Below are 14,916 nucleotides of genomic sequence, written 5' to 3'. Positions count from 1 at the left end.
CAATGCAGACGCAACCTGCACCTGTAAATGTTACGGATGTTCCCCGAGTTTAAGGGAAGCATTACCAAAGGACAGGCATGTGCAGTTTTGTGAATAGAAACGTTAAGGCACATCGCAGGTGCTTTTAATACAGATTCCTGAACCCTTTTCCCACCAGCGTTCAGAGCCAGTGAAAACATTCTACTGCCCTCGTCCCTTCACAGTTGTCAACAGCTCCAGGCTACAGAGCAGGAGGCTGAAAGAGTCATCTGCAGCATCAGCTTTGTAGAGTTGAGCCAGGCCTCCACACTAAAGGGAAGTAGGCATGTTGACTGATGCAGCCAGCTGAGGAGTCACACCTGCACAGCCTCAGCACTGCCGGGCATTGCAGTGTGACTCACACAGGCGTCTGCTTCACCAGCTCAGGAGAGCCAGCATAGACAGCTGATCAGGGGTTATGTTGTACCTGTCTTGCTGAATAACCTGGCAGAGCTGTTTTATCAGCAGCCTGAAAAGTTCATGCTGAGCCTTTCCAGTCAGACTGCCCTGTCTGGGTCATGCCGGTCTGATGATAGGTATAAGGTCTTTGTCAGTCTGGTTTGAATGAGCTGGAACGAATAAATAGTTCTTTAGTACATTTAAAAACAAAAAAAGCCGTTTTAAGTTAAGTAGCGCTGTGCTTTAGTTAAAAGGTTTGTATTTGAGGCAGTAGGTTTGTGTACGTGTTTTTGTATATGGATAAAGGGAAAATAGTGTTGTAAGAGACTGAAGAATAAAGTTGTGGTTTTACACAAATCTTTATATTGGCTGTGTTTTATTTAAAAAGCTTTGAAACTTACACTAAACTGAACACTAAAAGAGCACCTGTCATTTGCACAAGTAGAATAAAAAGGCATGCTGTCAGCTGTCAAACATGAGATATAAGAAGTCCTTTAGAAATAAAATGCACAGCGGTATATATTTCATCCTCGAGATTTCTGAGGTTTTCAGCTGTGCCATGTCAACACCATCAGTTGTAAAATCAATAAGAGTGTATCAGTTACCACGCTGTCAGCAGGACTGGACTTAACAACTGCCTTTGCTCGTTGATAACAGACACACACACTGACACACATGCCAGGTAACAACATGCTGTCCTCATGAAGACAAAATGCACATGTCTACTGGGAGGTTCCTGCCACGATTATTCTGATTATTGAAAGAATGCTTCAACTTTGTTAAACAGGGTGCTCGCTGTGCCTTGAACAGGACTCCTACTATGTTTCAGAACAGGCGGGGCAGTAAATCAGTAATCCACCTTTTTTTAAGTACAGCAGGACTCAGTGCACTAATTCTCTTGTAATGTGACCAACTGGGACAACCAGTGTAAACAATTCCAGTTGCAGACCGGCTCTTGATGTGTATCTCACAGCACTGAGATACTGAATTAAGTGAAAGTAATTAGTCATTGGGGTCTGTTGTAATGTTACCAGCAGCATGTAAATACTGACGCCCTTTAACTCTGTATGAATCCTGCTGTTTTCGCCCAGTGATTTTTTATTTATTTTTACCCTCTTGTTAACGACTAAAAAATGTAAATAAAATACATGGGGAAAAGATTGATGACAGAGGCATGTCTACAGTTCTGTTGAGATCTTTGGTATAGACCTGCCTGTGTGATGCACACAGGGATTACACTGGAAACAAGCAGAACAATGTTTGAATGTGGCCTGTCTGGTTACTCTTCATGGATGACCTCTGATGCACTGACTTGCATACCAACACCAGGCCCACATGTTCCTAACTACTTGTAACCCTGACAAAAAACAATAAAGACTTCAAGTGCTGCGTTCTGTCCAGTAAGTCTTTCATTAGCTGTTAAACAGAAGCAGACATCAGGAAGTGCCAGCTGCCCTCCCCACCTTGCCTGGGCCCCTTCAGACACTGGGCTTGTGCAGTAAAACAGCTCACAGCAACCCTTTAAACACAGTGTTCAGGCTTCCTTAGGACTGGGTAAGGCACTAGCTGAAACGTTTGTGTCCTCCTTGACTTAGGGGGTTGTTTGGTCTGCCTATACCTTGCTGGGATAAATCACAGCTGGATTTCTTTGGACCTGGGTATCTAGATATCCAGGCAGACCAGAGGGAGGTGGTGATTCTGGGTGATTCCTCAGTAAATGATCTGTTCTGATACCTCATCGGTTGAGCAACATTTACTTACTCAGTAAGTACTGATTTTATTTACTTTCAGTATGACCTAACCAATGGAGCATTGTACTGATAACCGTACATTTAAGTCTGGTGCTAAAACTACGTATCACTGTATTAAAAGTTAGATTTTATAACAAGTTACATGGAACCGAAAATGAGCTGCCACACCCATTATGAATACACCTCCTACCGTGTCGACTCCTGCCAGCTGTAAAGCCAGACAACGTGCGGTACGGTACCGCATGACGTGAGCCGCGGGGAATGCTGCTAGAGTACGGGGCAGGCAGTCTGTGGAGACGCGGGGTGGTTCTGTTGCTGTGTTTGAAATTCTTTTCGCCGGAAAACCTCGAGTGAGATCAAGTTACAACGGCGAGTTTCCCTGTGAGGCATGAGCACCACAATAAAACAAAACAAAACAAAAAATATTACACAATTACTAACTAGACAATAAAACTATCGCACGCCAAAAAAAAAAAAGTCGCACAGATTCAATGATTTGCATTTGGGAGATGAGGGTATAGTGAGTTTATATTTGGGCGTTAATAGAGGTTTCAATTAAGGTAGTTTCAGTCCCATCCATTTTGTTGTATTTTGTATGTTATTTGTTAGTAGCGTCAGGAACCACTCAACTGACAGACCAAATCCCTTTTCCTCTGAGAGAATTAGGCTTCCTCTCTGGAAATCATTTGACACGTTCCAATTTACTAAATTCTCACACAGCCTGCCACTTCTGTGAAACTGCACTCAGGACTGGTCGGTCTGGCCCCGTCCCCTTCTGTCCCCCCGTCCCCCCCGACAGACAGACAGACAGGCAGGCAGGCAGGCAGGCTGACACGCTGCTTTGCTGTGATCTGGGGTGAGAGTCTCTTCCCACGTACTGGCTTATTTTTAGTAGCTAGCAGCGGGGAATATGCACATTGCCAAAAAAGTTTGGGCGGACGGCAAAGCTTTCGTTGTTACTTTACTGGAAAAAAAAACCTAAGCAAAACAACATTTTTGAGGAAGTGAGATTTGTTGGGAGGTATTTTTATTTATTTATTTATTTTTAAAGAAGGGTGTTGTTTTTTGTTCTATCGCCTATAGTGGCAAGAAGATACAACGAAGTGTATTTATTTTGTTTGTATTTATTTATTTCACAAAGTAATTCGCATAATATACCTCGCTTTTGCTGGAGCCCCGTTGCCATCTCTTCTTTCTCTATAGATTAATTTTGGTCACAGACTGGATGCACAGTGGCGAAGAGGCTTTCTGTGGCCGTTGGGATAGCAATATATCATAGTGATGATGGAGGGCAGAGGCAGTTAGCCACCGGGACCGCTCTCTGCGCCGTGTGGCAGTGTGTGTGACACGGGTCGCGACTCGCAAACAGTTCGGTGAGTGTGTGGGGGGGACCGGGGACCCCAGGCTCATCCCCTAGTCCCGAAGCGATGGGGTGCGGGCTGAGGAAGCTGGAGGATCCGGAGCATAGCAGTCCTGGGAAGATTTACTCCACACTGAAGAGACCGCAAGTCGAGACCAAGACCGACACGGTGTACGAGTACACAATGCTGGATTTCACACTGGAAGGTAAAGTTCATACTATTATTATTATTATTATTATTATTATTATTATTATTATTATTATTATTATTACACGTAATACTATTCATAATAATAATCTGTAAGTTGTTGATATTTTCAGTATTTCTTTTTTTTAGATCTTTTTAAAGATTGTATTTTTATTGACACATAGCCACCACCACTGTGTTCATTTTCTTCCTTTGATGTAGGCTATGTTGTTGTTGTTGTTGTTGTTTTAACTTCATCCCTGTTCAACCGTTGTGTGTTAGAATTATGAACCTGTTCCAATGCGTTTTAAAACATCATTTATTTTAAACAGTAAGACTCGTTCTAATATTCGATATGAAAATGCCATGGATCATTTAGGATGTACGGTTTAATGAAATACTGTGATTAAGCTCGCTGGCCTACTGCTTCGCAAGCGGGACAAAATTAGGTCAAATTCAAACAGGAGACCCGCCCATACAAAAAAGGGGAAGCTTGCAGGCTAAACACATACACACAGTCGCTCACAAAAAAAAAAAAAACATCTGTTGTAGACTAATGACGGTCCAGTTGTCACACATGTCTTTTTAATACACTGCTGTGGTATAGGTAGATACACTCTCTTCAGTGTACACTGCAGCCTGGCCATACATTGAAGACTCATGATGACGCGTGAGGAGCCTGGAGCTGGACCGCTTTAAATAATTACATGTATAAATGTGCCGATTGATTATTGGAGGACTGCTCCTAGGGCAGGACTGAGGGAGGGGTCTCACAGTGCCAGCCCTTATGCTGTCACTAATATAAACACAGGACTGTTGTCTTTAAGGGGTTAAAACAGTTCAGAAGATAATACTGTGGACTTCAGTGCCAGTCTGTGTTAAATGGCTTGATGATTAGTCTGTGTATTAGGATACACAGCACAGGATGAACTGCCCTAACTTTCAAGAACACCAAGAAGAAGGGGCTCAATGGCCTGGCAGTGTCTGGCTAGTGGATCTGAGGCTGGTTGATCATAAGCAGCTCACACATATTCTCTGATTCATTCTTGTCGTTGTCCTGAATGTAAAGTCATCTGTCCTCCAGCGTTCTCTGGGATTCTCCTTCAGGAATCAGGATCCCTTATTTTCACTGTCCAGCTATCCCTGTCACGTGCAATGAGCAGTGTTGTGTAATGCACTGCTGGTACGGGTTCTGTCCAATCTCACTGAGATGAGATGAGGTTAAAAGCGCTAAAGCCACGAATCCAGATGAGCCCAGCTCGTTTGCGTTGCGGTGAAGACACTCGCTTTTAGTTGTCGGGTCGCTGGTTCAGGACAAGCCTCCACCTTATTGTGCAAGCACTGTGCTCATTGTAGGAAGACAACATAGAAACCGGAGCTCCACAGGGTAGATCACATGTGACATTGACCCTCCAGCTCCAGCTGTAATGTATTGCCCTGTTCTGAGCTGCCCTGGTTACTGAGAGCTGAGTGAACCCTTCAGACTGGGTCCTGGCTGCAGAGCAGGGTTTGTTTGGGCAGAGGAACAATGCCTCAACCTGCTGATTGTAAAGCACTTTGTAATTATTTCCATGTTGATGTCATCGTAGTGGGTATATCATAGTCTGGGATGGTAATAATAATATAGGCAACTCTTCAGGTGTCTCCATAGTGAAATAGAGGGGGGGGGGGGGGGGGGGGGGGGGGGTTGTGACACTGTTAAAGGCTCTTCACTCATTAGTCTTGCTTGTTGGCATGAGCAACATTTCTCTGCTTCTCTGTATTCTCTGCTCCTCTTGCGCTGAAGATCTCTCTGTTCTCTGCTCTTGTCATGAAGATCTCTCTGTGTTCTCTGCTCTTGTCATGAAGATCTGTCTGTATTCTCTGCTCTTGTGCTGAAGATCTCTCTGTGTTCTCTGCTCCTCTTCTCCTGAAGAACTCTCTGTATTCTCTGCTCCTCTTCTCCTGAAGATCTCTCTGTATCCTCTGCTCCTCTTCTCCTGAAGATCTCTCTGTATTCTCTGCTCTTGTGCTGAAGATCTCTGTATTCTCTGCTCTTGTGCTGAAGATCTCTCTGTGTTCTCTCCTTATTATTCTACTCTGATTGCGGATGTGCCGATTGTTCATCGCCTCACTGAAGCAAAAACAAAGTCTACACCACATCCTTCTTCCTGGTACCCTTATCACTTCCTGTGTTGAAGTGGTCTGGCTCACTCTGGTAGACCATGTGAACGAGCGAAACTGACACAAAGTGCTCGTGTACCAGGAGGAGTAGTCCAACATTCATAAAGCTATAGTGTGTTGGTCCAGGACCAGAATGATCGCCACCACAAAGAGATCAAGCTGCTCACAGTAATAAGGGTTAATCACATTGATTTAAAAGGCTTGGCTGTCTTTATGTGAAGCTGGGCTTTGCATCAAGCTGCTTTGAAGGAGGGAGCGCATTATTATACTGAAGGCAAAATGAAAATCTAGCATGTTACCATGCTGGCCCCTCAGTAACAGAGAGATCTCTCTAAAACGAAGGGGGCGGGTAGGCACATCGACATACGAGAGAGTTCCGTCTAGGAGAGCTGTTTAATGTAATGCTGAGCTTGGTAGAAGGAGGAGTTTATTTGTTTTCTTTTACTTCACTGACTTCCCTCTTGTATCCCCCCAAACCCCCCCCCCCCCCCCCCCCCCTCTCTTCTCTTGGGCTGAGCGTGCCCCCAGGGAACAGAGAGCTTTCTGTGTGGAGAAAAGGGGTGGGGGGGCTCTCTCACACACTTTTTGGGGGTTCTTATATTTAGAGCATCGTTGTACAAGGTTTTACTGTGCTTTTCCATTAGCAGTGTGAACGAGCACTCACACACACACACCTCCAGCCCATTCTTTCACAGAGTGGAGCTGCTCACACACACAGGACTCAGGAAGCGTATGAAACCTGCATAAAAGAATTCAGCAGCCCCTCAGCAATTCCTAAAAAGACTAAAAAACAGTCTTGCCTGCTGTTGATGGTGACAGCTCACTAACCACACTTTAATGAGTCATTTTGTGAATGTAAATGCCCCTGGCTGCATGCGTTCATCCGCAGCTGACTCCTCTCCCTCACTCTGGTGGCAGGGCTCCAGTGGTGTGTTTAAAACAACAGCTCCATTATGGGGACAGGAAGCAGGAACAAAACCAGGAGCCCGTGCTGGGGGGATGCAGACGGAATATTAATCACGCTGTCAGGAGCAGGGAATGGGCGGGGTGGAGAGAAGAGGGGGTGGCAGGCTGAATATTAATCATGCTGGCAGGAGCAGGGAAGGGGGTGGGGAGGGGAGGCAGGCTGATATTAATCATGCTGGCAGGAGCAGGGGAGGGGGTGGGGAGGGGAGGCAGGCTGAACATTAATCATGCTGTCAGGAGCAGGGAAGACGGGACGGGAGGGGAGGGGAGGGGTGGCAGGCTGAACATTAATCATGCTGTCAGGAGCAGGGAAGGGGGACGGGACGGGAGGGGAGGGGAGGGGTGGCAGGCTGAACATTAATCATGCTGTCAGGAGCAGGGAAGGGGGACGGGACGGGAGGGGAGGGGAGGGGTGGCAGGCTGAACATTAATCAAGCTGTCTCCTCGCCTTCCCCCTCCCCTCACCTGAACATTAATCAAGCTGTAATTAGTTCGACCGTCCTCGGGGGGGACGGGAGGGGAGGGGAGGGGTGGCAGGCTGAACATTAATCACGCTGGCAGGAGCAGGGAAGGGGGACGGGACGGGAGGGGAGGGGAGGGGTGCACCACATTAATCACGCTTGGGCAGGGGAGGGGAGGGGTGGGTGGCAGGCTGAAACATAATCACGCTTGGCAGCAGCAGGGAAGGGGTCCGGGTGGGGCAGGCTGAGGCCAGGGGTCCAGGACTGAAAATTAATGCACCGTGCAGGAGCAGGGGAGGGGAGGGGGGGGAGGGGGGGGCAGGCTGAACACTTAATCAAGCTGTCAGGAGCTTGGAAGGGCGGGGGGCCCACCTTCCGTGGGAGGGGAGGGGAGGGGTGGCCAGGCTGAACATTAATCACTGCTGTCACCTCACCGTCCGCACTTGGAATTAGTTCGACAGTCCTCGTCCCTTCCCCCTCCTCGGGGAGGGGAGGGAGGGGTGGCAGGCTGAACATTATTAGTTCGCCAGTCCTCGCCTTCCCAAGCCCCCCCCTCCCCTCCCCATCCCCACCGTCCGACTTGGATTAGAGGGGACAGTCTGAATATTAATCCCTCCCCAGACTCCCCTCCCATGCCCACCGGGACTTATACTCCCCTTCAGGTGGCGGGAGTCCTCGGCGCGCCTCCCCTCGGGGGGGATGCAGACGGAATATTAATCACGCTGTCAGGAGCAGGGAAGGGGCGCGGAAGGGAAGGGAGGTGTGGCAGGCTGAACATTAATGATGCTGTCAGGAGCAGGGAAGGGGGACGGGACGGGAGGGGAGGGGAGGGGTGGCAGGCTGAACATTAATCATGCTGTCAGGAGCAGGGAAGGGGGAGGGAGGGGTGGCAGGCTTCCTCTCCCTCTCTGTCTCTTCCAGTGTAACTGTGTCTGCCTCTCCCTCTCTCTGTCTCTGTGTCTGCCTCTCCCTCTCTCTGGCTCTGTGTCTGCCTCTCCCTCTCTGTCTCTTCCAGTGTAACTATGTCTGCCTCTCCCTCGCTCTGTCTCTGTGTCTGCCTCTCCCTCTCTCTGGCTCTGTGTCTGCCTCTCCCTCTCTGTCTCTTCCAGTGTAACTGAGTCTGCCTCTCCCCCTTCCTCTCTCTGTCCCTTCTTGGCGCAGGCACTTCAAACCCAGCTGTGCTACGGATCGGTTCCCTGCAAGATCTCCCCAGTGAGTTGGAGCAGTACTACAGGAAGGGGTTTGTCCTGACCGCCTTCCACCCAATCGTCTTGTCCGTGGGGCGGAGACGGCACTTGCCAATCAGCCTGCTGTACCGTGCCGTGCTGGCCCGCCCCCAACCCAAGTGAGTCATGTCGCCATGGAGACACGTCTCCAAGGATGACACGCTCTGTCAGGGCTCTGCTGGTTTATAGTGTTATCACACAGTGAGAAGAGATAGACAGTGATGACAATGTTGTGCTAGTATGTGAGTGTGTGTTTGTGTGTGAGTGTTTGAGTGAATGAGTGTGTGTTTTTGTGTGTGAGTGTGGTTGTGTGCTTGTATGTGAGTGTGTGTGAGTGTGTGTTTGTGTACCTGCTCTCCCCTGTGCTCTCAGTGTTCAGTGTGTGTCACCCTACCTCTCTCTCCTGTGCTGTAGCTCCAAACACGCCAGCCCTGCAGTCCACAGCACCCCCCGACTTCTGGTGGAGGAGTGGCTGCAGCCAGGAGACACGCTGAGCAGCGACGTGGTGAGGGGCCTGCTGGACAAGGTAGGTACCCCCCTCACCCCAAAACGGGTTCAAACCCCTCATTGCTCCAAGCGTGCACCAGCTCTGTTTAACTGGAGCCTGAGATGGCATGTAAATTGATTAAAAATTGTGTTTAAAAAACCTGCCTGCTCCTTCTTTGACTGCCCCCCCCTCCCCCTCCCCCTCTGCTAAGGAGGTGGTGTGGCTTCCTGTAGATTCCAAGGGGGTAAACGTTCATTTCCAACACAGCACTGTGCACTTGGAAGAGCCTGTCACCTGGTGGTAAACAAGGGTTAAAACTCCAAAGTGGTGCTATATAAGAAGCATGCTGAAATATAGACCCAGGAACACAGCACTGATTATGACTGTGCTCATGAATTATCAGTACAGAAGCGTCCTATTCTTCACATGCACATTGTAACCGATATCGTCTCTCCCCTGCCAGGTGAACAGCTGTGCCCAGCGAGGGCTGCGATTCCTGGGCTTTGTGCCCCAGCAGGGAGGGGGCGCACTGCGGAGCTGCAACGGAGGGGGTCCGTGCAGCCGGGGGTCCCCCAGCGGACTGTCCTGTGAGAGCGTCATCGAGGACGAGAAACCCCCTGAATACGGAGGCTTCAACGAGGGGGGGGGCAGCCCCCAGCCCTCACACCGCAGGGAGGGTGAGTCACACTGTGTGTGTGTGTGTGTGTGTGTGTGTGTGTGTGTGTGTGTGTGTGTGTGTGTGTGTGTGTGAAAGTGTGTTTGTGAGTCTGAATGTGTGTTTGTGTGTGTGTGTGTGAGTCTGAATGTGTGTGTTTGTGTGAGTCTGTGTCAGGGTGTTTGTATGTGTGTGCGAGTCTGTGTCTGTGTGTTTGTGTGAGTCTGTGTCTGTGTCTGTGTGAGCCTGTGTGTCAGTGTGTTTGTGTGTGTGTGAGCCTGTGTGTCAGTGTGTTTGTGTGTGTGTGTGTGAGTCTGTGTCAGTGTGTTTGTGTGTGTGTGAGTCTGTGTGTCATTGTGTTTGTGTGTTTGTTGTGGGATGGTCAAGTGTTAAATGGGAGTCTCGCCTCCTTTTGCGCAATCACCAACCACAGCTGTGAACACAGGAAGTGAACTCAGGTGCTCAGACCAGACGCTGCTACATTCTTCAAACAACAAATAAGAAAACCTCTCGACGTCATGGGCAAAAATAACAAGGCTGCTGGGAGTTACACTCTGCACAGAGGAGCTTTGTGAGCATGGCTGAGAGAGAAGGGGGAGAGAGGACAGAGATGAGAGAGGGAGCGAGGGGGGTGAGAGGAGAGGGGGAACGAGGCAGAGAGAGGGAGAGGGTGGTTAGAGGAGAGCGATGGGGAAGAGGTGAGAGAGAGGGAGTGAGGGGGAGAGAGGAAAGTGGGAGCGAGGCAGAGAGAGGGAGAGGGTGGTTAGAGGAGAGCAATGGGGAAGAGAGGTGAGAGAGAGGGAGTGAGGGGGAGAGAGGAAAGTGGGAGCGAGGGGGTGAGAAGAGAGAGGGAGAGAGGAGTGAGGAGAGAGGGAGCGAAGGGGGTGAGAGGAGAGCGAGGAGGGAGAGTTAGAAGGGGGCAGGAGAGATAGAGGAGAGAAGAGAAGAAAGTGAGTGGAAGGAGAGAGAGACCTTTTCAATGGCTGCAGTGCAATCGCTGTGTTTCTGTGAATTTGATTTTAAATTATGGTGTGGGCCTTGAAGGGAACTGAATTGGCTTTAGGCCCATTCCATGTAAATGAAAGGTGTGTTAAACTGGATCAGTACTGGAGCCCTGGCAGGCCCAGGACTGTGTAACCTCTCCCCTCCTCTCCCTGCCCTGCAGAGATCAAGCTGTTTGCCCTGTTCCACTCCTGGGACTCGGCCTACCCTGCCTGGCTGGCTCGGGATGAGGACGTACCATCCTGGACCTACCACCAGGGAGCACTCTCTATGAAGGTGACACGCAAGGGGCAGACCATCAGCATGCTGGAAGCTGATTGGCTGGCGCTCACCACCGCCTACTACAAAAAGGGCTGGTCATTGGTGGATTCCTTTGTGTACTGGGAGACACCCAAAGGTAATCATACCTACATTGCCGCTGTGTGCCATGGTAAAACACAGAGAAGATAATGAATGAACCAGTCCCTTCTCAAAGTTTACTGCTCTGGTACCCCTGCTAAAAGCACAGCACAGTGTAGTAAAGCACAGAGAAGATAATAACCAGCCTCAGGTACTATAGACTGTGTGGACCCAGAATTGAGGGGCTCTGAGGCAGAGGATGTTATTGCTATTATACAGTGTGTCAATGAAAAAACTCTGTTGAGCTGGGTTTTGGTTGAGTGTTGAGTATAACATGCAAGCAATACAGTAAGTCTGTACAGTGTACCAGCCCGCGTGAGCCTCTATGTCACCTGGAAGGAAGTTCTGCGCCAGTTTTACGATGGTCGTTTTTATACAGGCACACCAGAAGGAGGCGATGTTCATAATCATAGTTTCAGTTTGTCAACAACACCAGATGGCTAAAAGCTTCCTTGATGAGGCCTGTTTATAACCCAGCTGACAATTTCAAAAACTATATGTGACAGGGCAGCCTGGTCCCCAGGGCATGAAACAGGACGAGAGGAGAGGAGGAGGAAAGAAGGAGAGGACAATACTGTGTATTCCCATGTCACTGTGTGTTTCTCCCTCCCTCTCTATCCCATCTCTCTCCTCTGTGTTCTTATAATCGCTGGTGTAGTAAAACATTGAAAAGAGCATGTGAGAAACTGTATGCGTGTGTAGTAAAAGCATGGGAGACGCACGACAAAATATACAAAATAACCATTAAGATTTACCATGGCTAGCACACTTTCACAAAGGCAAGCACACACACATCAGCGTTATCTTTCACCTTACAGGAGAGCCGGTGCCCAGGTCTCTGGAGGGTCTGTTTGTGTATGAGGAGCGAGGGGCCTCCACAGCTCCCCCTACAGGCAATGACACCATCATAGTGGAGCAGTGGACTGTCATCGAGGTGAGGGGAGAGAGTGAGTGACCAGGCATCCCGGGTTTCCATCAAAGGTCCCGGTGTCCCAACGTTTTTCTCAAAATCCTAAAGTCCCGGTTTTCAGCCACTATCTTTTGTCAAAATAACTTATTCAAGCGCTTCCTATATAAATTAGTTTATGTCACCTGCAGTGAAAACATTTTTGTTAAAAAGGTACAGTACTTGGGTAATCAAGAACATTGTTTTTATAAAGTGATTAACACAGACAGACACACATGCTTATTCCTCAATGTGCCATACGTTTTTGTTTAGTTTATATTCAATATGAAGTTACAATTCGCAGCTGTTCTGTTGTGACAGGATTTAGCCCAGACACTAGGCAGAGCAGCGAGAGGGTGCGAGCACCCCAATCCACCAGGTTAAACCACATCAACAATGTCAATGAATAGAGCCATCCTGACACAGTGAGGATAAAAAAGGAAAATGACAAAGTAAATCCATTTTTAACAACAATCTACCTAATTATTTACTTTATTAGCAGTAGTAGTAGTAGTGATAGTAGTGGTATTAAAACAGTAGCAAGACGTACACAACACAGTAATATTAGCCACAAATTATACACCCAAGAGTGTACTGAAATTAGCTAGCTTCTTAAAAAAAAACAAAGATAATAGTACAAAGAGTGAGAGGATGGCTATTTAAATAACTATTAAATAGCCTGTATTTAAATGGTCCCGGTTTTGAGCTTGAAAATCTGGTCACCCTAAGCGAAAGGGAGAGGAGTTGTCTGTCTCTGTCACTGCACAAAATATTTCTAATCTTCGGTCCCTAATTTGAGTTCAGTTTTCCCTTTCCACTTGTGTCTTGGTTTCCCAGTTACTTTGTGTAGGTTCTGATTGCATCTTACAGTGATCCGGTGGTAATGCTGTCCCCTCGCTCTCTCTCGCAGGGCTGTGATGTCAAGTCAGATTACGGACCCCTGGTTCACACCCTGGCAGAGTTTGGTTGGCTGCTGACCTGCGTGCTCCCCACCCCACTAATCCGCCATGACAGGTACCCCCCTCTCCCCATCTCCATCATCTCCCATGGCCAGGTTCTTCGTCCTCCTCTCTCAAAATGATTCTCTACACTTGAGTAAAATGTCGAGAAATTAAACATAAAGAAAGCCGCTAGTCGTATTCTAGGTTTTCAGTTTGTTTGTGTTTTTGGCAGCGAGGGAAACCTGGCCACCAAGCAGGTGGTGTTCCTGCAGAGAGCCATGCGAGACCCCGCCCCATCCGAGGTGAGACCCTGCCCCCTTCTACAAGAACACCCCCCCTCCAGATATCACTGATAGGATTTCACAGTGACCCTGGTGCTCTGCAGCGTCGGATCAGTCTGTTTGTGTAACTCCTGCTTTTTCATTCCTGTCCACAGCTTCAAACACTCATTAGACTTTTGTTAAAAATGTTTGTCTTCAGTTTATAAGTTCTATATTGTTACAGATTTTGATGACTTAATTTTTCAAAAGATCAACAGTTATCATTGATGACTCCACCCCTAACCCCCACCCCCCTGTGTTTCAGAAGCGTACCCCCCGCTCCCCGCGCAGTGAGGATGACAGCGTGCATACGGCGAGCCGCGGGGTGGGCGGGGCCAGGTGTGATGACCTCACAGGGGGGTTCCCAAGGTTCGGGGGGTACCCCAGCGCACTGAGAGACTTGGAGGAGGGGGGCTTTGAGCAGGAGGAGGTTGCTGCAGAGGTCACCTGCATGTGAGGCCAGAGTCTCGGCACTGCAGCTGGCATCAGCATTGCACTGGGGCTGCTGCAGGACCTTAGCGCTTTCTCTGCAGTATATAAAGGACGGCTTTACAAAAGGGAAGAACCAGATCTCAGTCCATACAGCCTTGCCCAGCTGTCTGCAGCCCTGCTGGGAGAGTGGTCTGGTGCAAACAGACCTGGATCTGGAGGGGCTGGTACTGTTTGAGGAGCCTCTTTAGGATATAACCTGTGACACCAGACCATTACTCTCAAGACCCCTCTATACCTTCTCCCCTGTCCCCTTCATGCGAGGCCAGCAGGGGAGCGAGCCTGCTCATACTGCCCATGTAGTATCGGACTGTGCAGGACTGATTATACTGTGTGTGTTGATGTGTTTTCAGAAGAGACGTGGAAAAATAAATTTAGACATTGCTGTGGCTAAAATAGCTTCTCCCCTTCATGACAAAAAACAGGATGTCAGTCACACAGCAGGATGTAGGATGTATATAAAACATTTTCAAAAACACAGGCTTGAGAAGAGGAAGAGGCGGTCTGCCTTTTTAAAGAGGGGGTTTGAGTGCGGGACACAGGGCACGGTTTAAAGTCCTGCTTTAAGGTGGTGGTGGTGTTTTTCTTTAGTCTCTAATTGGATGCCGAACTTCAAACACCTGGTGGACCATTGTTCTAACTGCAGCCCTGACCAGTGAGTTTCTGGATTTCCCCTCAATGTTCTATAGCAGCACTCTGATGTTTATCTGAACACCTGGTGGGTCCCAGTTAGTTTGCTTTTATTCCACTGTGCAAGCTGGACAATAAACTGCAGCGATACCACAGAATCATTGAGAATTGACTTGAAGTGTCATACAGAATGGTACGGATCTCCCTGGAGCGTACAGGAGACCTCATATATTAGCGTAATCTCTTCCTTTTCACGACTGTTTTTCATATATGACAAGATTTCACATTATTAATAGAATTTCCATTAGAATAATACAAAAATTAAAAATACTGTAACTTTTGGGAGTTTGTATCAATAATATTTTGTATTCAGAAGTTGTTTATGTTCTGATAATTGTTTAATAACCGTCTTTGCATATTAAATTAAAATGATTTTATTCAGAACGAGTGCACCAGCAGTTCACTGTCCCCCCAGAGATATGGTATGGTTGGAAATGTGGGAATTATCGGTCTTGA

General features: G+C 48.2%; 1 protein-coding gene across 5 annotated transcripts; it reads left to right on the top strand.

Moving 5' to 3' along the window:
• Positions 1-1,958: 1,958 nt before the first annotated feature.
• On the top strand, positions 1,959-14,909 carry LOC121322396 (raftlin-2-like). Of its 5 annotated transcripts, none has more exons than XM_041262296.1 (10): positions 1,959-2,181; positions 3,372-3,734; positions 8,467-8,650; positions 8,946-9,057; positions 9,482-9,695; positions 10,839-11,072; positions 11,893-12,008; positions 12,931-13,034; positions 13,194-13,263; positions 13,547-14,909. In XM_041262296.1, exons 2-10 carry the CDS (start codon positions 3,596-3,598, stop codon positions 13,736-13,738), a joined length of 1,365 nt encoding a protein of 454 aa, XP_041118230.1. In that variant the 5' UTR covers positions 1,959-2,181; positions 3,372-3,595; the 3' UTR covers positions 13,739-14,909. The 5 variants fall into 5 exon arrangements, with proteins under 5 accessions (XP_041118230.1, XP_041118233.1, XP_041118234.1 ...); XM_041262299.1 differs by lacking the exon at positions 1,959-2,181 and adding an exon at positions 2,931-3,024; XM_041262297.1 differs by lacking the exon at positions 1,959-2,181 and adding an exon at positions 2,955-3,189.
• The last annotated feature ends 7 nt before the right edge of the window (positions 14,910-14,916 follow it).

Source organism: Polyodon spathula, chromosome 10 (genome assembly GCF_017654505.1).
Source record: "Polyodon spathula isolate WHYD16114869_AA chromosome 10, ASM1765450v1, whole genome shotgun sequence".
In the NCBI taxonomy this organism is placed as follows: Eukaryota; Metazoa; Chordata; class Actinopteri; order Acipenseriformes; family Polyodontidae; genus Polyodon; species Polyodon spathula.
The sequence above is the reverse complement of the archived record's forward strand: the minus strand, read 5'-3'. Positions and strand labels throughout refer to the sequence as shown.

Bases quoted from the DNA above. Each gene is read 5' to 3' on its own strand.
- LOC121322396 (XM_041262296.1), top strand. From the start codon at position 3,596: ATGGGGTGCGGGCTGAGGAAGCTGGAGGATCCGGAGCATAGCAGTCCT. The intron at 9,058-9,481 runs GTAGGTACCCCC...CTCCCCTGCCAG, and splicing joins TGAGGGGCCTGCTGGACAAG to GTGAACAGCTGTGCCCAGCG. The intron at 9,696-10,838 runs GTGAGTCACACT...CCTGCCCTGCAG, and splicing joins GCCCTCACACCGCAGGGAGG to AGATCAAGCTGTTTGCCCTG.